Source organism: Lepisma saccharinum, chromosome 3, assembly GCF_977018435.1.
Source record: "Lepisma saccharinum chromosome 3, izLepSacc3.1, whole genome shotgun sequence".
NCBI classification, from domain to species: domain Eukaryota; kingdom Metazoa; phylum Arthropoda; class Insecta; order Zygentoma; family Lepismatidae; genus Lepisma; species Lepisma saccharinum.
In genome coordinates this window covers 84298922-84325981 of record NC_139231.1, presented here as the reverse complement: position 1 = coordinate 84325981, position 27060 = coordinate 84298922, and the positions used below count along the sequence as shown (strand labels likewise).

General features: G+C 37.8%; 1 protein-coding gene across 1 annotated transcript in view; it reads right to left on the bottom strand.

Annotated features, from left to right (window-relative positions):
• Nucleotides 1-26969, bottom strand: part of Pnn (desmosome associated protein-like protein pinnin) — a 49366-nt gene extending 22397 nt beyond the window's left edge. Inside the window, exons 1-5 of the mRNA XM_083118927.1 lie at nt 26737-26969; nt 19367-19438; nt 15829-15906; nt 10604-10667; nt 9198-9295 (exon numbers count right to left, since the gene is read on the bottom strand). Coding sequence (XP_082975053.1) covers nt 9198-9295; nt 10604-10667; nt 15829-15906; nt 19367-19438; nt 26737-26867 — 443 coding nt within the window. The 5' untranslated portion in view covers nt 26868-26969. The remainder of the gene's footprint in view (nt 1-9197; nt 9296-10603; nt 10668-15828; nt 15907-19366; nt 19439-26736) is intronic.
• Nucleotides 26970-27060: the final 91 nt, after the last annotated feature.

Here is a 27060-nt window from a genome sequence, read left to right as displayed (position 1 = left end):
TTTTTGTTTACTTTATTTTCCACGTATTTTTATTTTTCAAGAAAATACATACGTTGAAGTAGATGTGAGTCATGCACAGCAGAAGATTCAGAGACATGTTTTGATAGAATGTGAGATAAGCCTGTAGTTGACCTTTTTATGGACAATGTCTGCTGTCATTCACTCTTTGCCTAATGTGACGAGAGTAGTGACTTGTGAATGTTCGTTATCTGTGACTGGAAATGGAGTGTTCTGTAGAATTTTTAACAGGAAGGGACTGTCATAAATACACTTTTGGTAAGGGTCCAAAGACCTAACTAACGAACTCAATGAAAATGATAAAACACTTCTTGGGTCAAGACTACAGGTGGATGACTTAGAGACAATATGCAAATACCATTGAAAATAGTTATTTATATGGTAAAGTATGTTGTGATCTTCAGAAGTACTACTTAAAGAAGAAGTTAAGTAAGGGAATTTTCAAAATCAATTTGCATCATATGGTAAGGCAAAAAAGTGTCAAGTAAGCTCAGCAACATCAATATGCCTGACATGTTGGGAGTAAAATTTTCATATCTGGAGAAAGTGACTTACTTAAATGCCAGAATGGAAATGATGTCTTTGTACCAACCCACGAAAAACTAAAGGAAATGCATGAAGGCTGTTCTGCTTTTGATGTATCTCCTGTTTCAAAACTGAGGAGGCTGATTGCAGAAAAACAATCATATAATTGAAATTATAAGAAGAAAAATGTAAATTAGCGAAAACTAACGTTGAAAAGGTCAGAATGATCAGTTTGATTGCTACCACTTCATCAAGAAAAAATATATGTGATGAACTGAAGGTTTCTGATAATTTACTTAGGAACTTAGTGAAAGAACAAATAATTCTGCCTAATTTGACAAAGAGAATGAGTAGGAAACTGGAGCTGACAACACCAACTGGTCATGGCTACCTAACAAATCAAACCTTTTGCAATGAGATTTCACAGATTTTCAATTGTCATACCTTGTAATTTCAATTTTTGGTAAGTCAAGTACTCAAACCTTATGTTACCATATTTTCTGAGCCTTTATTTAACCCAAATTTAAAAAAGAAAAACAAAAGACTTCATTATTCTAAGTATGGAATGTAGTTTAACCTTACTTTGCAACGTCAGAAATTAGGTGACACACGTTACCTCATATTGGCCAAAACCAGTTGAATCTAAAAGTTGAGATTTTTACTGTGAGTTAGGTTCGTGCAGGGCTTCCTTTGTGTCAAATTTCAGAATTTTTCAAGAGGACCCATCTGAGATATTTGACCCCGAAAACTATCAAAATTCAATGAACGGCCATGTTTGAGCCCATGCTGTAAAAAAGGGGTGCATTTCTAAGCACTGATATTTTATTTACAGCCACCCTGCAGGCAGGTCTACACATGAAAAAAAAAAGCCTTCACTGAAAAATTGGGCTTAAAAATCCAATTTTTTAACTATTGTTACCCCAATTTCCACCATAATTTTTGTACCCATGACGTAATTTTGAGTAAAACATACATGAATATCATAGAAAGTATACTTCATTAGCTACAAATTGAATTTTGTTTCAGGTTTCTAGTTTTAATGGTTTTTCAGATATTAAGGTTTCTGTATACTGCTACATGAGCATGTTTCCGTATACTGCTACATGAGCAAAAAAAGCCATGTGCCATGTTGGAAAAATGGCTGCCGCAGGAGAACTAAAGACAATATTGTTTTTAAAACATTGGTTTTGATATTTAGAAACATGTACAAACGTATGTACTAAAAATGAATTTTTTCTAAAATAGTCATGCAACCACCATTGGATCGTTTGGCATGGAATGACCCGTAGGCCAATAACCTGCACACCTTAAATTGCTATATTAAAGAAACTAAACTGAAATGAAACCGGACGGATGCCTTGATGACAACCTTTGATGTTAAAAGGAAAACGAATATAGGATGTTGGAATATCAGAACTCTGAAAGAAAGTTCAAAACTAAAACAAGTTGAAAGAGAAATTAAAAAATACAAACTAGAAATTCTTGGGTTGAGTGAGGTGAGATGGATAGACTTTGGTGAAATAACAACACAAGAAGGAAATACAATTTTATACTCAGGACAAATAGGAGATAATGCAGAACACAGGAATGGCATAGGGATACTCTAAACAGACTGGCAAAGAAGAGCCTAATAGAATGAAAACCTATCTCCGACAGAATTATTACAGCTAGGTTTAGAACCCGCTTTAGAAATATAACAATAATACAATGTTATGCTCCCACAGAGACGACAGAAATTGAGAGGAAAAGTGAATTTTACCACCAACTAAATGATGCAATAAAAAATGTGAAGAAGAGAGATATTTTGATCCTCATGTGTGACATGAATGGCAAGGTAGGCTCGCAAAATGAAGGATTGGAACATATAATGGGGAAACATGGTTTCGGAGAAATAAATGATAATGAAGAAAGATTGGTAAACCTATGTGCATATCACGAATTGGTCATTGGAGGAACAATCTTCCCTTAACTTAATTTTGCTGCAATGGGTGCCAGCACGAGTCCCGCCGGGTTAACAAGGTCGATTCACTTGGCTTGTGCACAAATGGATCCTTCCACGTTCGCCTCCTACATGGATGATCTGCACTGTTTTGCCGACGAGTTCATGGTCTTATTGACCACCCTCGAACAACTGTTCAAGTGTTTAGAGGCGGCCGGTTTGAAACTTACCCCTTCTAAATGTTCCTTCGGTTATAGCCAGATTATTGCCCTCGGGAAACGGGTTGGCCCTTTCAGTTATTCTATCTCGGATAAGATTATTGACTCTATTACACACTACATCCAGCCCAAAACCATGCATCAGGTGTGCCACTTTTTCGGTCTTACTTCCTACATCCGGCGGTATATTAAAAACTACTCCGACAGTGCCGCACCGCTTCAGGCTTTGGTAGGAAAGAATAAGCATTTTCAATGGGAAAAGGAACAACAAGATGCCTTTGAAGCATTAAAAAAGGCTCTAATTACGGCCCCCGTTCTCTTGCCGTATAAGCCTGACCAAGAAGTTCGGGTTTATACTGATGCATCGACTACCGCGATTTCCGGGATATTGATGAAACAAAACTCTGAAGGGGCGTGACTCCCTTGTGCGTATTGCTCAAGAAAATTGAAAGATCACGAGACTAGGCTCGGGATCATTGAATTTGAACTGCTGACCATTCTTTATACGTTCAAGAGCTTCAGGTTCTTTCTTTTAGGATGCCATTTCTTTTTGTTTACCGATAACAAAAGTATAACGTATCTGCGCACCACTAAATCTCGCTCCCCTAAACTCTTACGTTGGTACTTATCGACAGATGAATATTCTTTTACGGTTTCCCATTGCCGCGGTACTCAAAATCCGGCGGACCCCTTGTCACGGGATACTGGTATCGAACCGACCGACGACGTGCCAGAACTGGAAGAGACCACGGTTTTATTCATGCAGGATTAAACCATTGATATTGCCTCTCATCAGCGCGAGGATGAAACCTTTGGCACTATCATTCGTATTTCGGAGGATCCACAGGGGGAGGGCAGCCGTGCCCCGCACCTCCACCACGTACAAAGTCTAAAGGGGGATCGTTGATTGGCTATGACAGCCTTTAGCCACTCGCTTGCTAAGCGAGAGGAACGTTGTAAGAAAGGGGGGTAGCTCTGAAAAGCAACGTCGACACTCAAAGTGCAAGGGGACTAGCCCCGTGAATAAGAACACACAAACATATATTTAAAAACACTACCATTGACTGAATAGGCTGGGGGAGGAAAGACATAAGGAATGTTCGTTACCTGAAGTTCTATGGCGATCTCTTCTCCGCTGGTCCTTGGATCGACGTGGTCCTACTCTGTAAGAAAACGGACGAGGGAGCAACTCCGGGCTCCAAACTCTGTACTTTCGTAGACTGATATTCTAAACGATAACTTTAACTTCCCGATCGTTCGTTCGCTCCTTTTTCTAAACTTATGATGCCTGTGGAGCTTTCTCGCGATAACCGGATTCAACGTATGCTGAAAACAACTAGGAACGGAGTTCTTTTGTAACTACTTCATGTGATGGAAAACTGAATACAACTAAGCAAGATATTTTCTCACGCAACCTATTTAAACGAAATTTGAACTATCGGCCGTTACGACGGTTGCTTCGATCGCATCCTTTGGCAACGGCAATTCTGAGGAAGAACGCTGATTCTTGATTTCATTTTCTAATGCAATGTCAGCGGAGTTTTTCCAACTCCGCTGAAGGATGCTGTCGCGATGAGCTTTTAAGAAGCTCTTTTTCAATGCTTCAGTGGGACCCTTTTTATAACATGACTAGCTTATTTATTTATGATGCCCGGGTCCTAGGTTCGATTAACGTCTGCGGCGTGATACGGATAGTGTTTTTTAAATATATGTCCGTGTGATCTTATTTACGGGACTAGTCCCCTTGCAGTTTGAGTGTCGACGTTGCTCTTCAGAGCTACCCCCTTTTTCGTACAACGTTCCTCTCGCTTAGCAAGCGAGTGGCCAAAGGCTGTCATAGCCCATCAACGATCCCCCATTTAGACTATATACGTAGTGGAGGTTTTGCGCGTTTTTTTCATACATTTCCCACTGCGAAATGCATGATCTGATAGGGACATCTAAATGACTGAACAGGTATCACCTCTTTTGTTTTTACTAACTTCTCTCTCCTACATGCTAACCTATGTTCGTGTCACCTTGCAACCAACTGAGGCCCGGATTTATTCATGGACTTTCACAGGCGGATCTGGATCCCCATGAAGGATGAGATTCCACACTTCCAGAGTGCTCCAGGAGGCTGTGACCTCCCCTTACGTCACGGCCAGAAGACTATCCAGGACTACTACAAAAGAGGCCTCGCCTCTTACAGGACAAAAGTGCATCGATCAACACCCTCCAGGGTTCATCTTGCTAAGCGTCGTGTCCCTGGGCCGCAATCGCCGGAACTTGTCCAGAATTAGCAAGCCCCAGTTGTTGTTCGTGCCTGCACTCACCAGGACCACCGAATGGATTCCCCCGTTTCAGAACAGTAACAGCCAGATGACCCCCCCCAAGTGTCATCAGTTCATCCCAGCCACCCCCCCAGGAATGCTCCAGGGGTGTGGCCAACAACTTCCCACAGGGGCTTGTAACCAGATATCACCAGCGGCCCCACCACTACTCTTCAGGTTCCCGAGCCATGGAGGACCCAGCACCATCGGACCCCCCCCCTCCAGAGTCCTTAATTTCGTGACCAGCAACGCCCAGTGTCCCTGCATCAGTTTGCCAATGTGCCCGCGTCACACTTCAGGATTCACGTGGCCGCCACTGTCCGTGTGTCCACTCTAGGATCTGACGATGCCCCTTTCCCCTCGTCAAGTGTTCACCATTTTGGCCCAGTGCCCATCTCCGCACCACATCTCCCCTCCAAGTGCATCGTCCAGTGCACCACTTCGAACCCAGAGGACAGCACCTAGTTTTGCAGTCAACAGTGTTACCCCCCCCCCCCCTCCCTTTTCCAGATTGCCAAGATTTTTCATACATGTTCATGGGTTCCACACCGGTTCCAGGCTTGCAAAAATATACATCACACGCGTTCTTGTGTTTGGGTCTCCTCATTGACCTTCGACCTTCATACGGCCACTTCTTGGTGGACCTCCGAACGCTCACTCACGCCGTATACTGAAATCTGTGAAAATGGACACTCTACCAGTGACATTTCGCGTGTCTGTTCCTCCTGTACTCCCACTGTACGCGAGCCAGAACTTTCTTCCAGGAATAGCCTTTCGGTGACGTTATCCGGACTTATAGGATAACCTTCGTTCCAGTTTCCAGAATCTCAGCTGAGTGTGTGTCGCGTCGTTGTGTGCTCATGTGTTCGACTCCCATCGCCGGATCTTCAAGAACAGTTTGCCAATCTCCATTAGCAATGAACGCTCGCCATCGCCATTGCTAATGGAGTATCCTTGAGCCATGCATAAAGAACGCTAACTGTCTTTTTTTCAGTTTCCCTCTGACTATATGTCAAAAACACAAACTTGTAGTGTACCATCAGGAAAAAGTTTTTTTTCAGACCGGCAGAAAGACTTAAACAATTTGAACGTAAATTTCTGCCACTAATGTTAATCCTTTTCAAATTATGTGTATCAAATCAAAAGGCATTGGTTTTTTGGGAAGCAAATCACCCCATGTACATATATTAAATATTTCAATTGTACCTTCTTTGTGTACGATATTTAAAAATATCATTGCTTGTGAACCCTTCAGGTCTCTACCATTGTATCTTATTCCATGTTTTTTTTCTCTTTGGTATTGATACCAAGTTTTTTTTTTAGGTGATATAGACATCCCCCCCGTTAACGGGGTATAAACAATCTCCGTGTTTTCCGAACGATGTGCAATGGAAGTACCCTTGTCCAGGAAGCAAGGATACATTTTATCTTCCGTGTGCTCCGGTGTCAATTGCTTCAGCACGTGCCAAGTGACATGTGAAAAAATAAGTTCGTCGTCAGCGCTGACACGAGAGATTGCTCTGTCAGCGCCACCGAAGATTCATAAGCCGTCAGTCTTGCGAACCGCAAATCGGTTCAGTCTGTAACCCAGCAGTTTAGAATTAGGCTCTGCATGATATTATGTTGTGTTTATTTTTTGGTTGTATACCCATTCTTGCCTTTTTGTATGTTCTCTGGTTTTCGTTCAAATATACTTTCTTCTATCCTTGACCGGACAGGATGGGTAGCCGCGACAATTTTTTTTTTTTAATTTAGGCAGCAGGTTAACAAACGAAATTAACTTCCCTCCAGGATGAGTAGTCGCGCCCATTCTTTTTATTTAAGCAGCAGGTTTACAAAAATTTAACTATCCTACGTGAACCTAATTTTTTGCCCCAGAGCGGTGTGTCGTATCACGCCGCAGATGTGAATCGAACCTAGGACCCAGGCATCATAAATAAATAAGCTAATCACGTTATAAAAAGGGTCCCGCTGAAGCATTGAAAAAGAGCTTCTTAAAAGCTCATCGCGACAGCATCTGGGCCTCCCCCATGGTGCAGTGGTAGCGTCATTGCCTTGTAATCAAGGGGTCCCGGGTTCGATACCCGGTGGAGGTACAAGTGGTTCGGATCCCACTTTAAACTGTAGGTCCAGTCCCGATTAGCATTACTGTGCATAAAGTGGACTTAAAACACCAACTCAAACCAAAGCGACAGCATCCTTCAGCGGAGTTGGAAAAACTCCGCTGACATTGCATTAGAAAATGAAATCAGGAATCAGCGTTCTTCCTCAGAATTGCCGTTGCCAAAGGACGCGATCGAAGCAACCGTCGTAACGGCCGATAGTTTAAATTTCATTTAAATAGGTCGAGTGAGAAAATATCTTGCTTAGTTGTCTTCAGTTTTCCATCACATGAAGTAGTTACAAAAGAACTCCGTTTCTAGTTGTTTTCAGCATACGTTGAATCCGGTTATCGCGAGAAAGCTCCACAGGCATCATAAGTTTAGAAAAAGGAGCGAACGAACGATCGGGAAGTTAAAGTTATCGTTTAGAATATCGGTCTACGAAAGTACAGAGTTTGGAGCCCGGAGTTGCTCCCTCGTCCGTTTTCTTACAGAGTAGGACCACGTCGATCCAAGGACCAGCGGAGAAGAGATCGCCATAGAACTTCAGGTAACGAACATTCCTTATGTCTTTCCTCCCCCAGCCTGTTCAGTCAATGGTAGTGTTTTTAAATATATGTTTGTGTGTTCTTATTCACGGGGCTAGTCCCCTTGCACTTTGAGTGTCGACGTTGCTTTTCAGAGCTACCCCCCCTTTCTTACAACGTTCCTCTCGCTTAGCAAGCGAGTGGCTAAAGGCTGTCATACCCAATCAATGTTCCCACTTTTAGACTTTGTACGAGATGTTACAAATGGAGTAAGACAGGGCTGCATTCTACCTCCGACAATATTTCTGCTAATACTAGATGCAGTTATGATAAAAACGATGGGTTGCAGGAAAAGAGGAATACAATGGGGACTCAAAGATAGACTAGAAGATTTAGATTTTGTGGATGACATCTGCTTATTATTTCAATGACTTTGCGACATGAAGGAGAAACTAAAAAGACTACAGGAGGAAGCAAAGATAGCAGGACTCACTATTAATGTGAACAAGACTAAAGAAATGAGAGTCAATGCAAGACGAAAAGAAAAATTCAATGTTTGTCATGAGCTGGTTGAACAAGTAGAGTCATTTACATATTTAGGAAGTGCCATAACAAAAGAAAGAGGTTCAGATGAAGACATACAAAATAGAATCAAGAAAGCCAATGTGGCATTTATACAACTGTATCCCATTTGGAAAACCTGCAATGTTTCTAGAAAGACAAAAATAAGGATTTTCAATACAAATGTAAAATCAGTTTTACTGTATGCTTGCGACACATGGAAAACGACACAAGCTAACACAAAAAGGATACAAACCTTTATTAATCGCTGTCTCAGGCGTATCCTCAATATAAAATGGCCAGAAATAATATCAAATGAAGAATTATGGAGAGAAACTAAACAACAGCCAATTACAATCCAAATAAAAAGAAGAAAATGGAGTTGGTTAGGACACACCTTACGAAAACCAACTGGAGCAATAGAGAAAGCAGCCTCAGACTGGAACCCCCAAGGAGCCCGGAAAATAGGACGTCCGAAGAAGACATGGAAGAGAACAGTAGAAGAAGCAGCCGAGAAAGTAAAAACATGGAGAGAGATCAAGGAGTTGGCACGTCATAGAGCCAAATGGAGGCATTTCACTGAAGTCCTATGCTCCTGATGGAGCAAAAGGAATTAAGTCAAGTCTACATGTTAATAAGGAATTAATATTATACAGAAGTTGTTAACAGCTTGTTTGGCTTTTTTTTAATTCTTGAAGTTCTCATTGCTTAAAACCAATATAATAAACATGGTGATGAACAATTTACTCAGTAATACTTAAAAATCACACTATACTGGGTTGACTTATGAATTTACCAATGTTGCATGTGGGCAACTCCTAACGAGAAAGAGACTCTGGTTTTCAGCAATTAAAAAAAAAAAAATCATGTTGGAAGGACCTATTCAGATTTCAGTAACTTGATTGAAACTACAATGAATTTTATGACATCTTCAACAAGCTGAAAGCACAAGAACTCTAATCAACATATAAATCTGCCAGTAAATATTTGATTACCTTGCTTTGCTCCGTTCATCAGCATTCTGGGCAGCCATAACTTCCTGTCGAGACTTTGTGTCTTTAGGGGTAGCAAAAACGCGGGAAGGAACAGCAGGCTGTAAAAAACATGTTTATACATATTTAAAACAATGTTTTTGCACACAGAAATATTTAGGTACAATGTACAATGGAATCTATTATTAGTTAATCACTGCATCGTCACATTACTGGAACAAGACAAGCTGACCTTTTCAGAACTAATTGAATTCTAAAGAAATAAAATATGCAATAATGGCATTTAAAGCACTAGCTACATCATTAAGTTCTATGCTATTGTCTTAGAATATTGGTCTTTCAAAAATCAAGGAGTGACAAAAAGGTGATATGCTGGTAATCTCCAGAAGGCATGTTGAAGTTCCCCCATCAACTTTTTAGCACAACTGTTGCTTGAAAAACATCAAAAAATTATGCATTTTATGTATATTAATTTTTTTACTGAGTTTTATTAACTTGTCGAAATCAAGAGTTCTACACAACTATTAAAAAAACAATTTGTGTACAGAGAGTGTAAGATGTGGTGAAATTCACAAAAAAATATACAAATTACATTAGTTAGTGAATTTTTATGCAAGAAACACACATTCAGTAGGCCTATTTGTATAATTATATTGTTGTATTTATAAAACCACACTCTCTTGCATCAACTTTTAATTTTCAGTCACTGCATGTGTGAAAAATTAGTACAAAAACTTCATTATATACTCAGATAGGACAGTATTTAAATGGGGCTGGGCCTGCAGTTTAAAGTGAGCTCTGAATCATCCTGCAATGCACATCACCCAAGGATCAATCTTCAGATTCTTGAGTTACAAGGAAACTGCATTACCACTACACCAGAGAGAGAGGTGCTATTGTGCTTTCAACAAATTCTATCCTTACATGTTAATGGCCATTACAGGAGATTACAGAAGGTTTACCCTGGTACGGTGCCTGCCACTGGGTGATCTGTCATCTCCTAGAAGACCTTGCCATTATTATGTGATTACTTGCTTCCATTGATAGGAGCACTGGAGAAACCATGTGCTTTGTTCTAGCTCACCATTTCCTTCATGAGGGAAATGTGAATACTTGGTCAGCACATTCACAGCGGAGAGGGAGGAATAGGCAATCAACACAAGGGGATCAGGTATTTCAGATGGTGAAAGGGTAAAAATGTGCCTTCTAAGGCCCTGAATAGATCATTTATCCCACCTTTTTTTAAGGACTTGTGCATCAATCATACCTTTGCAAACAACAGCCTGCAGATGACAGTCCACTTAGTGGTGGGAATTTTAGCAGATTAAACCTTCTGGTCTATAAGTTAAAAAGAAAGAAAAAGAGGTTGATCCAAAACCCACATAAAAATAAAAACACCATTCATTTACCTTGTTGGGAAGTTCCTCCTCATCAGCACTGTCCCCACTCCTCTTCATCTTTGAACCAGCCACCCTAAAATAGAACAAAGTGTTCAAAAATTATAAACCAATAACTAGAGGCACATATTTTTGATAAATAAAAAAGTGAAATTTTGGTACAAAAACAGTCAATTTCGGGTTGAAAAGAAGTCCTGTGTTCTGAACTTTGCGAAATGTGAATCAGTGACATCTGTGCAGAGTGCTTTCCGTGCGAAGTTCCATGTTTAAGCTCTACTTGCGAAGAACATAAGACGTTGGTATAAGCAATTTGACACCACAGGCTGTTTGTGCAAGGGCAAGAGTACCGGTCGGCCAAGAGTTTCTGCAGAAAATGTTGAACGTGTCAGGGAAGCATTCGTTCGTAGTCCGAAGAAATCTGTTTGCAAGGCCAGCAAAGAACTACAAATGCCAGTGATGACAGTGTGGTCTATTTTACGAAAAAAGACGTGTACAAATGCGTCCATACCGGTTACAGCTTTTACAAGCTTTGCTTCCTATCAACCTTGGTAAACGTTTCGAATTTGCAAATGAAGTGTTGCAGCATGAGGATGAGAATGAATTTTTACATCGAATTGTTTTCAGTGATGAATGCACATTTCATGTTTCAGGACATGTTAAAACACACAATGTTCGTATTTGGGGGACTGAAAATCCTCACAAGTTCATGCAATGTGAACGAGACTCACCTAAACTCAATGTGTTCTGGGCAGTGTCTCGAAGTCAAGTGTATGGGCCGTTCTTCTTTGCGGAAGAAACTGTGACAGGGGTAACCTACCTGGATGTGCTTCAAGGATGGTTGTTCCCACAACTTCTAGCAGCTGAACCAGATAACTTTATCTGGCAACAAATTGGTGCTCCCCCTCACTGGCACACTTGTGTGCGGGAATGGTTAAATGGTGTGGTCGCCGCTGGATTGGTCGTACTCGAAGGAATGACAGGGCTTGCTTGTCATGGCTCCTGAGGTCACCTGATCCGACCCCTTGTGATTTTTTTTGTGGGGTTTTATTAAAGATGCTGTATATGTACCTCTCCTTCCAAACGATCTACCAGAATTGCGTCGCTGAATACAAACAGCTGTAACCTCAATCACTACAGACATGCTTGTTAGAGTGTGGGAAGAGCTGTCTTATTGTTTGGATGTGTACCGGGTCACAAAAGGGTCACACACTGAACATTTGTGAACCAAAAAAACTGTGAGTGTTACTCTTTTGTTTAATATATATATCATTGTTGTATGCCAAATATGTATGAAACAAGAGAAGTTGAAAACTAGGACATTCTTTTTTGTACACCTGGTATTAAGTTTATTCCTATATAAAGGGGTCCATTTTTGCTTCTCAAATATTTACAGCAGAATTAATCACTTTTCCATGAATTACATAAGTCTCAGGATAATTATGAATTCAGAAAGTGTCGCATCGGTAAATAAACTCGAAATTTTGCGTATATGTGTATAATTTCGTATTTTGCAGTTCATTTCGCATTATTTCGTGACAAAACAAGGTAGGAAAATGCACCTCACACCTTTCAGAAACATGAAAAATTAACATTACAATGAGTTATTTCAAATTTTGTGTTTTCGTCAAAAATTAAATATGCATGCCTCTACCAATAACGTAATAAATAAAAACTTGGGTAAATATATTTAAATTATGAGGGTCATTCACGCAAAAACTGGTATTTACTTAGGCCAATGCCTGCTGTTTGAATGTTTAAACTTTAGTGGACGGATGGAAACTTTACAAGTGTGCTCTTTTCAAACTTGCCACAATGTATAACAAAGAAAAGAGAACTAATTGTCGTAGCGAGATGACATTTATACATTATATCTCCTACTAGCAAAAGTTACAGGAAGAAGAAGAAAATCGATATTTTACACAAAGTGAACAAACAAAAAAATAAAAAAATGGAGTTATTTTCCTGTAGTTTACGGTTATTACAAGCATAAGAAAACAGTTTTTTCTTTGTGACGTTTCAGGAGAACACACGCTCCTTTCATCAGACATTTATTTTCATTTTGACTAAAGATACAGTTATAACAATGGTTAGTAATTTTTAAACAAAAAGAATCTGTTATATAATGGATGTTGTCAATGTTACATTGTTGTAATATAGCAACTTAACTGTGAAAAAAGCAGTCTATTTTTTTAAATTATGAATCCCAAATATCATCAGGTAATTCAAATTCATCATTGTTTTCACAAAGTCTCTTGATGTTTTCTGTTACATTAAATTTTAAAGATGGTGGCTTACTCCATTTGTGAAAAAGAAAACTCCACACTGGATCTATATTACCATTTTCATTATTTAATTTATTCCAGTGTTCTTCCGCAATGAACGAGGCTTCCCAGACATTCAACTCTGTGTTTCCCGTTAATCTTTTTAAAACCCTTCTCTTTTTAATCAAATGCTTCTCTTCGATGATATGAGTTGACAAACCTGTTCTTGGGTTTAGATTTATAATGTCCAAATCATGTTCGTGCCATCTTATTGCCATTTTCCTTGCTGTTTGTCCCACATAATCTTTTGAACATGAACAACTTATATTATATATTCCTGTGGTTTCCACATCTGGTAGCGAGTTTCTCATTTTGAATTCATTAAATGTACATTCCAAACTTCTTGGTGATTTAAAAACAATTTTGAAATTAAAACTTCTAAAAATTTTTGCAATTTTATGTGAGAATCCCTTGTGGAATGGAATGCACACAAATTTCTTTTCAACAGATTTTTCATCTTTGTCTGTATTTCTCTTTTCCTTTAGTTTTCTTGCAACTTGTTTTTTGATTTGGTTTATTCTGGTAGTGTGAAAGCCATTTTCTTTTGCTATATTAAAGAGCCTTTCTTCTTCATTTTTGATATCCTCATTATTAGAACATAGTCTTTGTGCTCTCAGGAAAAAATTTAAAAATATGTTATCCATTGTTATACGCGAATGTTCTGATTTGGCATGGATGTATTTTTCCCCCGCTAATTTTTTTTTCTATGGACTGATGTTTGAATTATTGAGTCAGTTGTCTTAATTTGCAGATCAAGGAAAGAAATTACATTGTTATTCATGGGTTCGCAAGTGAATTTTATGCGACGATGTGATTCATTTAACGATTTAAATACGTCCATGATGGTGTTCTCATTTTTAGCAATAATTAGCACATCATCTACATATCTGATGTAGAGTTTGATATCCGCACCTATCGCATTAACAATTGGAGATTCTATGTAATGAAGAAAAATGCTGGAGATGATTCCGGATACTGGGTTTCCCATTGATAGACCATTATTTTGCTGATAGATTTTGCCATCAAATATAAAGTAATTGTAATTTGCACATACAGTAAACCATCGAACCATTTCCCATGATTCTACTGGGTTAACCTTCTGTGGACCTGTTCGATCCCATTTTCTGACGCTCATATTGTTCCTATACTTACCAAACAACATTATATACAACCACTATGCACTATACAAATATGTGCTTTATAGGATCGCATATAGGAAAAATGTATGTACTATATCGACCGCCGGGTGAAGGATAGTGAATGTAGCGCGCTATGAAGCAGGATATCCTAGGTTTGAACTCTTATAAAGGGGGATTTAAACCCCTTATCGAACAGGGAATTTAAAAGTTTTTTAAAAAAAAAAAAAAATGGAGTATGTAGCAATGGTACATTCCTACAACCATGCAAAGTTGTGTTGAAAATAGGCTCATACTTCTTTAGGGGAAAATAACAATGTATAAAACAGTGTTGCCAGCTCATGGAAATATTTGCAGCAAAATCGCTCCTATACTGCAGAAGGTTTAACCTGGCACAGTTCGTGCCAAACCGTAGATTTCCTTCTGCTAGCCGACTTTCCCAGGCATCACGTGAGTGTTTTCAACCATTGGCATAAGCCTTGTAGACAGCACGTGCTTTGTCCTCTGCCTACCAGGGGTCGCCGCTGCCTTCGCGTGTCCTTTGTTGCTACGTTGTGAAGGACGTGAATGTTCTGGTGGTGGAGACATCTGTGCTTGCGCCCACAAATGACCGCTCGCAGCCCGGCATGTCGCCATGTTTGCTCGCTTGGGCTGAAATCAGTGGCAACAACATCCTGCAGACGACTGAGAAGGTTTTGGCGGGAGCCGTGCCAGGTTAAACCTTTTGCAGTATAGTGTTGTTGGCCCAGTGGATGCTGGATGGAACAAATTTGCAGGGACGCAACACAAGAAATAACAAAAGATTACTCTTTGAGATAGTTAATACATAATAAATGTATTTATACTCAAGATTATATATTTTTTTCTTTATTCTAATTATAAACAGTTCTGTATGGCTATACTTATGTAATGAATACAATTTGTGACTGGATTACATATGGTATCTATTTTAATTTTGTAATTACTATTCATTATCATCATTATGTATGCCTTCTGTCATTTGATGATTTACCTCTGTTAAAGGTAATAATAATAAATAAATAAAACATGCAACATTCATCCCCAATAAAAAAAGCATAATTAAAAAAAAAAGACAATTTTTGGGTAATTTTGAAAATTCAATGTTTCTTACTGAACCCCTACAGGTTAAAACATTCAGCACGTAGTTACATGATCAGGGTGGACACTCTAGGACCATGATAAAATTCAAGTATAACATCAGGTTTTCGAGGTGAACTCCAAAAATTCAAGGGTACAAGCACATGTTTTCTCCATTTCAACATTACGTATTAATGCCAATCATCACCCACACACATACATGCACAAATATATTAACAATATACATACACAACAATTCTAATTCAATTTAATTAAACTGTATATTTATTTCAAATATTTAATTAAAGTGTAGAGTATACATTTGCCATTTCACATACTCAGGCTCAAAATACATCTACAAACACAAGTTAAATACAACTCACAAATGTTACGGGATAAAAAAATGTTAATTGTATAAGAATTTCAAACTCAAATTTAGCTCATCAACCTCAAGATATCTCTCTGTCAGAGAGATTGTTCTACAAAGAATACTAACAACAATTTTCATGTTTACAGAGAAAAATTCACAAAGTATTCATGCATAATTTCCAGAGCCAATAATTCATGCATAATTCCCTGAATTCCCAGCGAGTAGCCACCCTGATGATATATGTTTAGATTAACATTCTGGCAGCATTGCTGTAGTGACAACAAAGCTGGTTGCTAATTGTTAACTACATACCTAGTGGGAGCCCCTCCATCTCTTCTCTTCTTGGATGCTGGACTCTCCTCTTCCATCCTTCCGCCAGGATCTCGTCTCCTGAAATGACGTAAGCCATCAAACAACTTGTCGGAAATTTAATTTACGATATTTTATCTCAAATCCTTGTCAATATTATTCTTTCTTAAAAAGTTGTTTGCTTGTTGCAGAAATCTGCATTTTTGAGGAGTAGTGGTAATGTTGTTCTGGTGTAATCACAGGGTATAAGGTTTGGAGGCATATAGTTATTTGGATCCCACTTTAACTCTTTCGCTGCGGTCGTCGCATTTATGCACAGCACACCAGGTGCCTTGCTCCACGGAAGTCGCATTATTGCGAGTTCATACTTCCACTGACTGCGGGTGTCGCATTTCCGCAGTACGTCGCTTTTAGTAGCCTTCTGACATCTGTTGATAGTATTTGGAACTATTTGAACTTGTAGTTTTGTTTTTATCCGTATGATGTCGCTAATTACGCCTCCCTTTAGAATTCTTTGACATACGAGCGTTGAGTACTCTGACATGTCAGTTTCAAATACATGTTCGAATGCAAACATGGCTTCGTCAAGTCGTCAACACTTGTCTGATAATGATGTTACTCAACTGTTATTTGCCGACTCAGAATCAGAAGGTGAATTAAGTTGTGACGATAATAGCGACAGTTTTTATGAGACTTCAAGTGGTGACAGTGATTGTGTAGTGTCTGATGAAGAATTTGTACCGCCGTCCGTAACATCATGGAGCAGAGTGCAAAGCAGCATTGATCTAGGTGCGGGAAGTTCGACACAGGCAAGTGCTAAGTTACTTGGTGACAGTACAGTATTTGAACACACAGCAGAACAAACTGAAGTTTTCGCCACCCAGTATCTTGATACTACTTACGAATTTCCACACCGCTCCACCACTCTGCGTCATCCCGTGTTTTGAGAAATACCATACCATCAGGGACTACAGAATGGTTTGCCAGTGCAAGGAATGACTTTTGTAATTTCTCTATAACATATTTTGCAATGTAATTTTTTAAAATTATTCTTTCTCAAAAAAATGTTTTTTTTTTTTCTTCAAAATTTCAAAATATCATACCACCAGGGACTACAGAATGGTTTTCCAGTGCAAGGAATGACTTTTGTAAGTTCTCTCTCATATATAACACAATGTAATTGCAAAAACTATTTATTTATAAAAAAAATATATTTTCAAATTTAATTACGCAGCCAAGGGATATTGTGTGCCAGAGAATTCCGCAGTGAAAGAGTCAATCAATTATATCATAATCAACCTATCTGTGCATAAAGTAGATTAGACATTTACTTTTCCCCTTTCATGCAATTTTTGGCTAAAAACCTCCACATTTGTATGACATTTCTGTTGATATATAATGGATTGCTTTTATGAGAACTATGGCATTGGAGTCATTTATGCTACAGAACATGGTACCCAGATAAAAGTAACCTTAAATGACTTTTACACTGTAATAAAAATATACAGTATCAGAAACAGAAAAGTGTACACTTGCAATTTTTTTATTTGCTTTAATCAAACTGTTCAAATATTTGCAGGGTTGTATACCAGAAAAAACCTTTCCATAAAAAAGTTACATCTATATGTACGGCGCCAAAACACACACAAGTAATTTTAAGTGTTTTTTTTAAACATAAAAAAAATCCAATCCAAATAAAAAATGGCATCAGAAATTACTTTTTAAATAAAAATCATGATTGTTATCCAGCTTGCTTCTTGGGAGAAAAAATAATAATGTAAAAAAGCAGCATTGTTGTCAGCTTATGGAAAAAATCTAGAATTTTGCTTCTAGTGTCAGCCTTATGGACACTGAATGAGCCAAATTTGATGGGAAGCATGACAAAAGGCCAATCTTTGAGGACATGCATTGGTAAAGTCCCAATTTTGAAAAAAATATGTAAATTACACAACATTTCCGAAAGTCGTGATTTTTGGGAAATTTTGAAAATTTGACATTTCCCACTGGACCACTAATTGTTTCATGTTGTGAACGTGTTCTTTTGTTCTCATTATTACATGTCAACGTGAAATATATCAGAAAAAGCAGTGGTTAAAAAGATCAATCCCATAATACTGTGAGGGAAAACAAAGAAATTTTCAAATTCTGCTTGTTAATAATAGTAACAACGGATATATTGTTTTATAATTCAAGTATGTCATATCTTCATATGGATACAAATGAACAAAAAAGACAGAACTGAAATATCATGAGTATAACTTTCACTTGTCCTTAAGGCTTGGTTGCACCTTCAGCCAATGCAAGGGCATTTTCTTTAAAAAATGTCATCTCCTTTCGAAAAACCGTTGTGATATTAAGAAAATCCAAACAATTACATCTGCTTAGAATTCCTTCTAGAACATTCATGTGAATCTTCATGTGGTTTGCTTTCGCCATTACCTAGATGTTATCAATAGTTTAATAGACTTATGCAGCTACGAAAATATCTAGGCAAAGCAAACCACATGAAGATTTATGAGAATGATCTAGAAAGAATTCTAAGCAGATGTAATTTTTCGGATTTCGAAAGGAGAGGAAAATTCGAAAAAAATTGCCCTCGTGGCGGACAAAGGTCCATTTGAGCCTTAACAGAAGACCCATGGTGGTAAACACAGCTAGCACTTGGCTGCAAAGGTTAATTCTAATGATGCTTTTCTTTTTAAATCATACTCTATTTTTCCCCTATTGTGCAGCTTTCATGTAACTTTTGGCTAATACAATGATAATTATGGTTGAATGGACACTAACAAATCAAGAGATTGATTTCCACTATGTACTGTTGACAGGGCTAAAATACAAAAACAAAGCAGGATCAATTACAAAAAAATAAAAATGCCTCGCCTAACTACCATGCGAGAGACCTGGGTTCGATCCCTGGTGGGGGAAAACCGGGATTTATTCCACTTGTTCAAGCAGCTCCGGTGTCCACCCAGCATTGTATAAAGTGGGACCTGGAGGAAAATCTAGGAGGTAAAGGCAGCAGGGGTGTGGTGCTGATCACATCACCCCCACCTTTGGCCGTGATCAAGAAAGTGTGGGGCCCTAACTCCACACCCTCTATATGCCTTCATGACATGGTGCAAAGCACAGGGAGCACTTTCCTTTTTTTTTTTTTTTTTTTTTTTTTTAATAAAAATGCATTACCAAGCTCCAAACAAAATAAACTCAAAATAGCTATTTTGATTGATTGAGGTTTTTTTTAAAGTCCATTTTATGCACAGTAAGGCTAATTGGGACCGGACCTACAGTTAAAGTGGGATCCAAACCACCATGTGCCTCCAATGGGAATCGAACCGGGACCCCTTGATTACAAGGTGACAGCGCTACCACTGCGCCATGAGGGAGACCAAAATAACTGTTTTAATAATAATAATAAAAAAACTGTTTTAATAGAAAGAGGCAAGTTGAAAACTATAATTTAAAATAACACTTTGCTAAAAGTTTGTCAAGGATTGTTATCAATTTACACATAATATTTACAAGGATGATCAAAGGATCTCACCTTCCAGGGGTGAAACCCCTTCCACGTCCTCTGAACTCCTCAGGTTGGCTGCCGGGTCGCTTCACACCAGGACTAAAACAAAGGAAAATCATTGATAAAAGACTCAGAATATAATGCATGTTACTACAGTGGCAGTACTTAATTTTTATTTTAGCTAACAGCATTTTCTTCTGGTATTTTCATCAAGTATTAACAACACAAAAGTTAGTTCAACTGAAGAATTTGCTAGCCCTGACTTTCATACTGACAGTGAAAAAGCACTTGGTTATTGACGTCAAGGAATACAGTTTATCTCCATAATTATGTAAATCAAAAGCAGGAAAAAGGATGTGAAAATTTTCACACAATGCAATGTGCTGGCCACGATAGTGGTACACAATTGACTATAGTATTAGGTACTATATGTTCAGAAAGTAAATGCTCGGTGGATGTGGCTAAATCTGGAACTAACGATGGTTATGAGAAATTATTTGCAACATGTAACAATGCCACTTCCCATTTACAGTGCATGAGATATGTTGCATCAGAGGAGACGGGAGAGAAAAAGTTACCACAGAAGTCTAGTTCTGAGTTGCAGACCTCAGGTCTATTCCAGCTTGTAAAAATAAACTAATCAGAAACAGACTTTTACCCCAAAATTTCAACTTGGTTTATTCAACTGGTGAAATGGAAAAGCGGTAGAGAGCAGACCCAGTTGTCTGAAGATCACAGGTTCATATCTCTTGCAGAACCATTTTTTTTAAATTTAGTAGAAATAATATATTGTCGACATTTATAAGAGGCAAAATATGAAAACTATTCTTTTGATAAATCAAATTACTCGTTGATACCACTTGGGATGTGTTTATCCACATAGCTTCTACAATACTAAATTACTTCCTACGGGAGGCAAGAGGGTGGAGAGAGAGATAGATTTTGGTGAAAATCTTAATCCTCTGTGTTCCAACAATGAGGTAAAATATGTGTTGAATATTTTTAAAAATAGAAGCCATAACAACCCATATTCCTCCTTCAAAAATTCCTGGGCACGCCACTGCAAATTAACCAAGGAGAGAGGGAGAGAACCTTTGCATTGAGTGTGTGAATTGTGGTCTCAGACAGAGGCTTGAGGCTTGCCAACCGTAAAACTGTTGTTCAGCTCGCAGCCTTCTGTAGGTAAATTGTTGAATTATACATGACATGGGCCATCTGTGACCGAATTCTACCTTCCCTCTTTTTCAATATGTAGAGTTAACAAGAAAACATAATATATTGTAGTTTCTAAAAAAAATTTTAAAAAATTGTAATATATTGTGTGAAATACTTTCTATGAATAGCAGATGAAATAGTGCAATATGATTTCAAAACATAAATGGGTAGGAGCTTGATCAAGAAGGATGGTGTGGTCTAGTCACTATGATACCTGCACACCACAAAAAGGGTCCCTGGTTTGAACCCCCTATAGCAGTTCTTTTAAACGATAGAATGCCAACCAATGTAAGCCTGTGAAATGTTTATTGCATATTTCATAACAAATGTTTTTATTTTTTAATACAATTTGCAAATAGTTTTGAAAGTACTCAATAAAAACTACTTGAATAAAGCTGAATAAATGCTAAAAGTATTCATGGGTTTACTGAAGTAGCTATGCTATTAAATCTTGCCTCTAAATCCATACACAGATGAAAACGATAATGTTGGAATTGTTAGTAACCTCATGGCAAGCTATAATTTCATAAAATGATAAATGATTTGTATTGTTTTATACCTTGAAAAATTGTGTAGTTTTAGGCAGTGTACACATGTAGTGAGCGACGAAGTATAGACTTTGTATCACTGCACTTATCACTCCCTAACTACCGTATAAAATCTAAGGGTATTTTAACTATAACTTCCGACGACAACGGAGCTCTATCGCAATTACTACTTCGCAGGTAAAACTATTCTCACACGAACTATTTAACGGGAATTTGAACTTCCGATCGTTAAAGCCGTTGGCGAGTCCCTGTCTGTCGCCAACGGTGCTTTTATCATAAAGCTGTTTACTTATTTTTCATATTTTTCCGACTAATGCTGTGTCAGTGGAGTTTTCATTTGCTGAAGATTGCCGGTGTTGTGTGTTTGTAAGAAGCTCTTTCCAACTTCTTCAACCAGGCCCATTTATGAAGTGATTAGACTATCGATTTATGATGCCCGGGGTCTTGTGTTCGTTTCATGCCTTCGGCGTGATACACCACATACAAACGTTCCTCAAAAATTGAAAGAATGTCATTAACTCCCCCCCCCCATACATATATACACAATCCCTTCCTTACAAAATTCCTTGTCACTCCACTGAATGGAGGTTTCACATGTGGAACCACTTGATTGAACTAAAGGTGACGCCAACCGTTGAGAAACACTAAGTAGCTGACCAAGGCATTTTATTAAGATATAAAAACACTCAACATGTAACGTTTCAACCCTGTAACAGGGTCTTCCTCAGATGAAGAACTAAACTAAAATGATGAAATATACTACACACAGAAGCATTACATACAAATAGCAGGGTCACTAGCCACACAAAAACAAATCAAGTTGACAGTCCTTATCTAGGAAGATTTCTCCAAAGGAATTAAACATATCACCTCTTGACAGTTGACTAATGGGTCTACAACACTGACAGGTCAAGATTAGCAAGAGTCTGGAACCACCTGATTACCATTCCCCATCCCTCCTGCCTTTTTGGACATGGATGAATACCTCCTCCTCTGGTCCCTTCTTTTCTCTTCTCTTTCTTCCTTGTTCATTCTTCTTCTTTTCCCCTCCTTTTTCTGCATCATTTCAACTTTCTCTAACACACACTTCCATTCCTTGTTTATCTTGAGCCCTCCATTCCAATTCATGACAATTCAAGACATCATGAATTGGAATGGAGGACTCAAGATAAACAAGGAATGGCAGTGATCTGAACAATCACGTCAAAAACTTTGGACTGTTAATTTAATTTAAAAATTAATGACTAAATTATAAACAGAATTTTCACTGTATGTAATGCTTTAAAAAATGTATTAGATTATATAAGTCGACTGAAGTGGTTGAGATGTTAACATTAAAATTTTGTTGTAAAACCCATAGCCATGTATAAGAATAGCGAAACAAATATTCTTAAGACCACCTTTATGTGGTACTGTCCTGATTTACATTAACAGTACCCAAAAGTTGTGTAATAAGTATAAACACCTCATTCATTACAATTCTAGGATTCCACAACAATTCTAATGCTAATCTCTCTTTACATACAAATTAAATTAAACATAGCAATATGTGACTATACAAACTTGTTCCAACGAACGTGAAATCATCTCCATTTAAAAATATAGAGACCATAAAGTCATAGAATGATACTCACACTAAATGTAGGTGTGGTTTGACAACTACATATTTGGTTTAGTCTTAAAAATATATTCTGAAAGGAAAAGTGTAAGACGTTTTCCGAAATTAGAGGATGAAATCATTGGTTGAAATTGCAAGGCGCATGCACTTACCACATCCTATGTATTTGAGAATCTGCATAGTTGTTGCATTAAAAAAAAAGTTATTGTCACTGTGAAGGTCAAGCACTTCTTGTGTGTGCATATTTTCATTTGTTTTAATTATACTTGATACACTGTGTGCTAACAAGTGTGAATGGAGATATGACAAGGGGCCTTTGCTCCCTGAAAAATTAATGTCAGCCAAAATCTGAATAATTCCATATCTGTCACAGTAATTTGCATTAACTATTATAAAGAATCAGTAATTATATTTTGGGTTGGTACAGATCATTGCAGAAACATGGCAGTGTCTTTGGACGAGAGTGGAAAAATTCCTGTGGGAGTGTCTATGGTCCAACATTTCTTAGCCAGGCAGGATGTGCACTCTTCACTAGGATGCAAAGATGCATCTGGGGAAAAAATTACGCACAAGCAAATTACTTCATAAGTCCGAATTGTAATTGTTTTAAAGCATGTAAATAATAATACCTGGTAAAAATGTCATACGCGGGAAATGTATTTCTTCAAATTTACAGGATAAAGTACTTACGGAATTGAGTTTCTGTGTAATTTCGGAAAGTCGTGGAAGTGTTTTCTCGCATTTTTCAATGTATTTGGCCGCTAAATCATGTATTTTTCTATAATAATGTCCGTCCGATGCACGAAAGCTGTTGCTTGCATTTCCATCCATGTACTTGAACCGGATGTTGTGAGCATCTGATGACGTAATCCCCGGTAAGTGCTTCCAAACATGCAGTTTTTTCACTATATTTCCCAACCTAAAGCAACCTAACCTAACCTTACCGTGATGGTGCTATCGTAAATGGTCATACTGACCCGAATGGTTTTTGGGGCTATGCGTGAATGGTTTTCGGGGCTATGCGAGAATTTTTCTGTTAAGAAGGTTGAAACACTGCTTTGCCGTTTGAAACACAACACTAGTCAAGATTTGCCCGCCATTTTTCATGTTCAGGAAGCGAGAAAAGAACAAACAATAATTACTCGATATGTCTACAATAGATACTAATTTCGTTAAAAAAAGCAAAATCCCTTGTAAAACAATGTTTCTGCATTACAATGTTTCACAATGCAGAATAGGTAAGTACGAATGTAAAAAAGTAGAGAATGAACGAGTTAGAGTGATATCCTGCATATGGCAGTTTTACCTAATACCTTCATTGATTGAACTAATTTTGGTAAGGGTTCCAATTGTTTTATGATCTTTTTTTCAAATTCTCCTAGCAGGAACACTAATTATCGTAAAATTTTGGCATCATTGTCACACGAAATTTGAACCTTCCTTCAAGTAATGAGAACTTTGGATTTTGAAAAAAAAAAAAAAAAACCTTAAAAATTACCTTACGCAAGCATGCATGTTTCCCATGGACAATGTATTTTCCATTGACAAGCAACTGTTAAGTATCGTAAATTAGTGGGAATTGATGTAGAAGTACATCCGAACCTTAGTCGAATGCATTTAGGGACTTTATTTTAGGAGAACCAAACCTGGCCTGCCTAACGTAACTATGAAAGAATATATATATTGAACAACATCTTAAGTAATCGCTAAAACTCCGCAGTATTTACCAACAGAAGTAAATCGAAATCGAACAATGTTAAAATTGCATTTGTAGCATAATGAAATAGCAATAAAACAAAAGGAACTTAGGCCTTAATTTTCATTAAACTTTATCATTTTTATTGCATTACAAAATTCAATTCAATGAGAAAAAAAAAATGTTGAAAATTACCAAACAGTGTTTACACGGTCCTTGCGAGCAGAACTTGTGAAGCCTTACAGGTAATTTAAGGGCCTGACAGTCGAGAGGCTTTACTGGAAAGGTAACTAGAGGGGTGGTCTCATGCAGTCATTGGAAATTATAAAAAAATACATTTCAAAATGGTCTGGGTTATTTTTATCCACACATGTGTCTTTAAGAGTTAAATTAACAGTCACATCGAGAAGATTATTGTTTTGGAAGAAAGTGGAATACAAAATATGGTAACGATTAGATAAGCCGGAGACACATTTCTTGAAATTTACAGAAGAAAAAACGAGAAAGTACTCACGGAATTGAGTTCTTGTGAACCTTCTGAAGCTGCGGAAATTGTTTTTTCGAATCGTGCAACTTATTTGGCCTGTAAGTAAGGTATTTTTTGTCATTCACGCATCTCCGTTGCACGATATCTCGTGCCACCATTATCGTCGACTACGTGAATCAAATGTTTCGTAATCGAACGATTACGTAACCTCCTGTCAGAGCAGCAACCACGCAGTAGTTTTACAAGATGACGTGTGAGCGGGATTTTTTTTCCCAATTTAATTTTCTGTTTGCCTAACATAACTGAACCTAACCTAACCTTCCGTGAATGGTTTGTTGATTAATAACAATCATTTTTCGGTTAATAAGTGTTAGTGTAACAACCACGTGGTAGTTTTACAAGATGACGTGTGAGCGTTTTTTTTTTCCAATTCAATTTTCTATGTTTGCCTAACCTAACCTTGCGAGAATGGTTTGTGGATCAATTTTCGCTTAAAAACCTTTTGTGAATAGTTTGTGCGGCATTTATCGGTTCAGAAGTTTGGAAACACTGCACATCAGCTGACATTTGACAACGTGAGTCAAGATTTGCCCATCGAATTAGCAACGACCAATAAATAATTATAATGTTAAAAATAATGCTTTTTCATGGAAAAAAAGTGATCCAAAGTTGAAAAATGTTCCACTATGCATATGAGGTAAGTAGAAATGAATTTTATTTGAAAATAAACGAGTTAAATGTGTCTCCGGCTTATCTAACTGGTACCCAAAATATTAATTAAAATTTCAGTAACCACCAAACGTCTCTAATTCCTTTATTTTCGTATTTTTCACATTGATAGTTACGTATTCTGCATTCCTGAGGATTCTTCAAGTTCGCGTTTCATTTTTTCCACGCAAATAATGTCAATTTTAGAAATATCGAGTATTTTTATATTGTTTGCTTTCGCTTGCGTTACATGCGATATGGCGGAGAAATCTTGACTAGTGTTGTCCATGATCAGTGGTTATGATGTTGCAACCTTCTTCATAGAAAAATACCTACTTTGGTGTTAATGATTTTGTATTTCTTGTCTTTGAAATCAACTACTTCTTGTAGTTGATTTGTCGCTCCGGATTCCACCCACAGATGCACAGTTTCTTTCATTATTTCAGACGAGGAATGCTTACAAGGTTAGGTTACACCTGTTAGGTTGGGTTCCAATAGCATAAATACAATGAAAATATTTTTCCTGCTACTAAAAGCAATGCATTTCTCCATTCGTTCGTGTCCATATTGTATACGCACAGTTTCTTTCATTATTTCTTCAAGGAATGCCTACAAGGTTAGGTTAGGCCTGTTGGTTAGGTTTCATTAGCATAAATACAATGACTAATTATTATTTAAGCTAAGTGAACTAAACCTAGCTACCTAACAACATAGGCATTTTTTGCTTTCACTATATTTGCGCAGGAATATGCCTTTTCCTTCGTTGCTACGATTTCAATACCGCCCAACCTGGACACGTTTTTCTGTTTTTTTTTAAAGAAATTTTTTTTCGGCACCTTAAAACTTACTTTTCCCGATTACTAACTACAAAACGTTACCAAAAAATTATGAACCGTGTTTCTCCTAAGGAGCCCATATTCTGCAGTCTTACCATAACAAGACATTTCCACCTAGACTCAATAATCATACTCTCTGCTATATTGATCCGTACATGACGTCTTGAATGGAAGAAAAAAAAAGTCACGCAATTCGGCATAAATCGTAAATAAATTATTGTCTTGACGAAAAGGAACATTTCGGATCATTGTATACGCGTTTTATAAACATGAATCTTCGATTGCTTACCGCACAGGCCCTTCACTAGGATCCCGTCCAATTAATCTTTTTATGTTTTCATCGACACCTTTTAAGTTCTCCTTAGCTTTTTCCAGCTCTGCTTGAAGTGCTCCAAATGATTTCATTATTTCTGTAGCCATTGTAATTACTGAAATCACTTGGTTTATATCACAAATAAACACATTCGCTTTATTCTTCTTTGCGTCTCACTACTTCATACTTCATGGTTATTATACTGTGGTTCACAGCACATGCATATAACGTTGTTTTCTTCATTGCTAATAAGGGCTCCCTCTTAGAAACGCGTCCACGCCTCTATTTGCCCAACCCGAT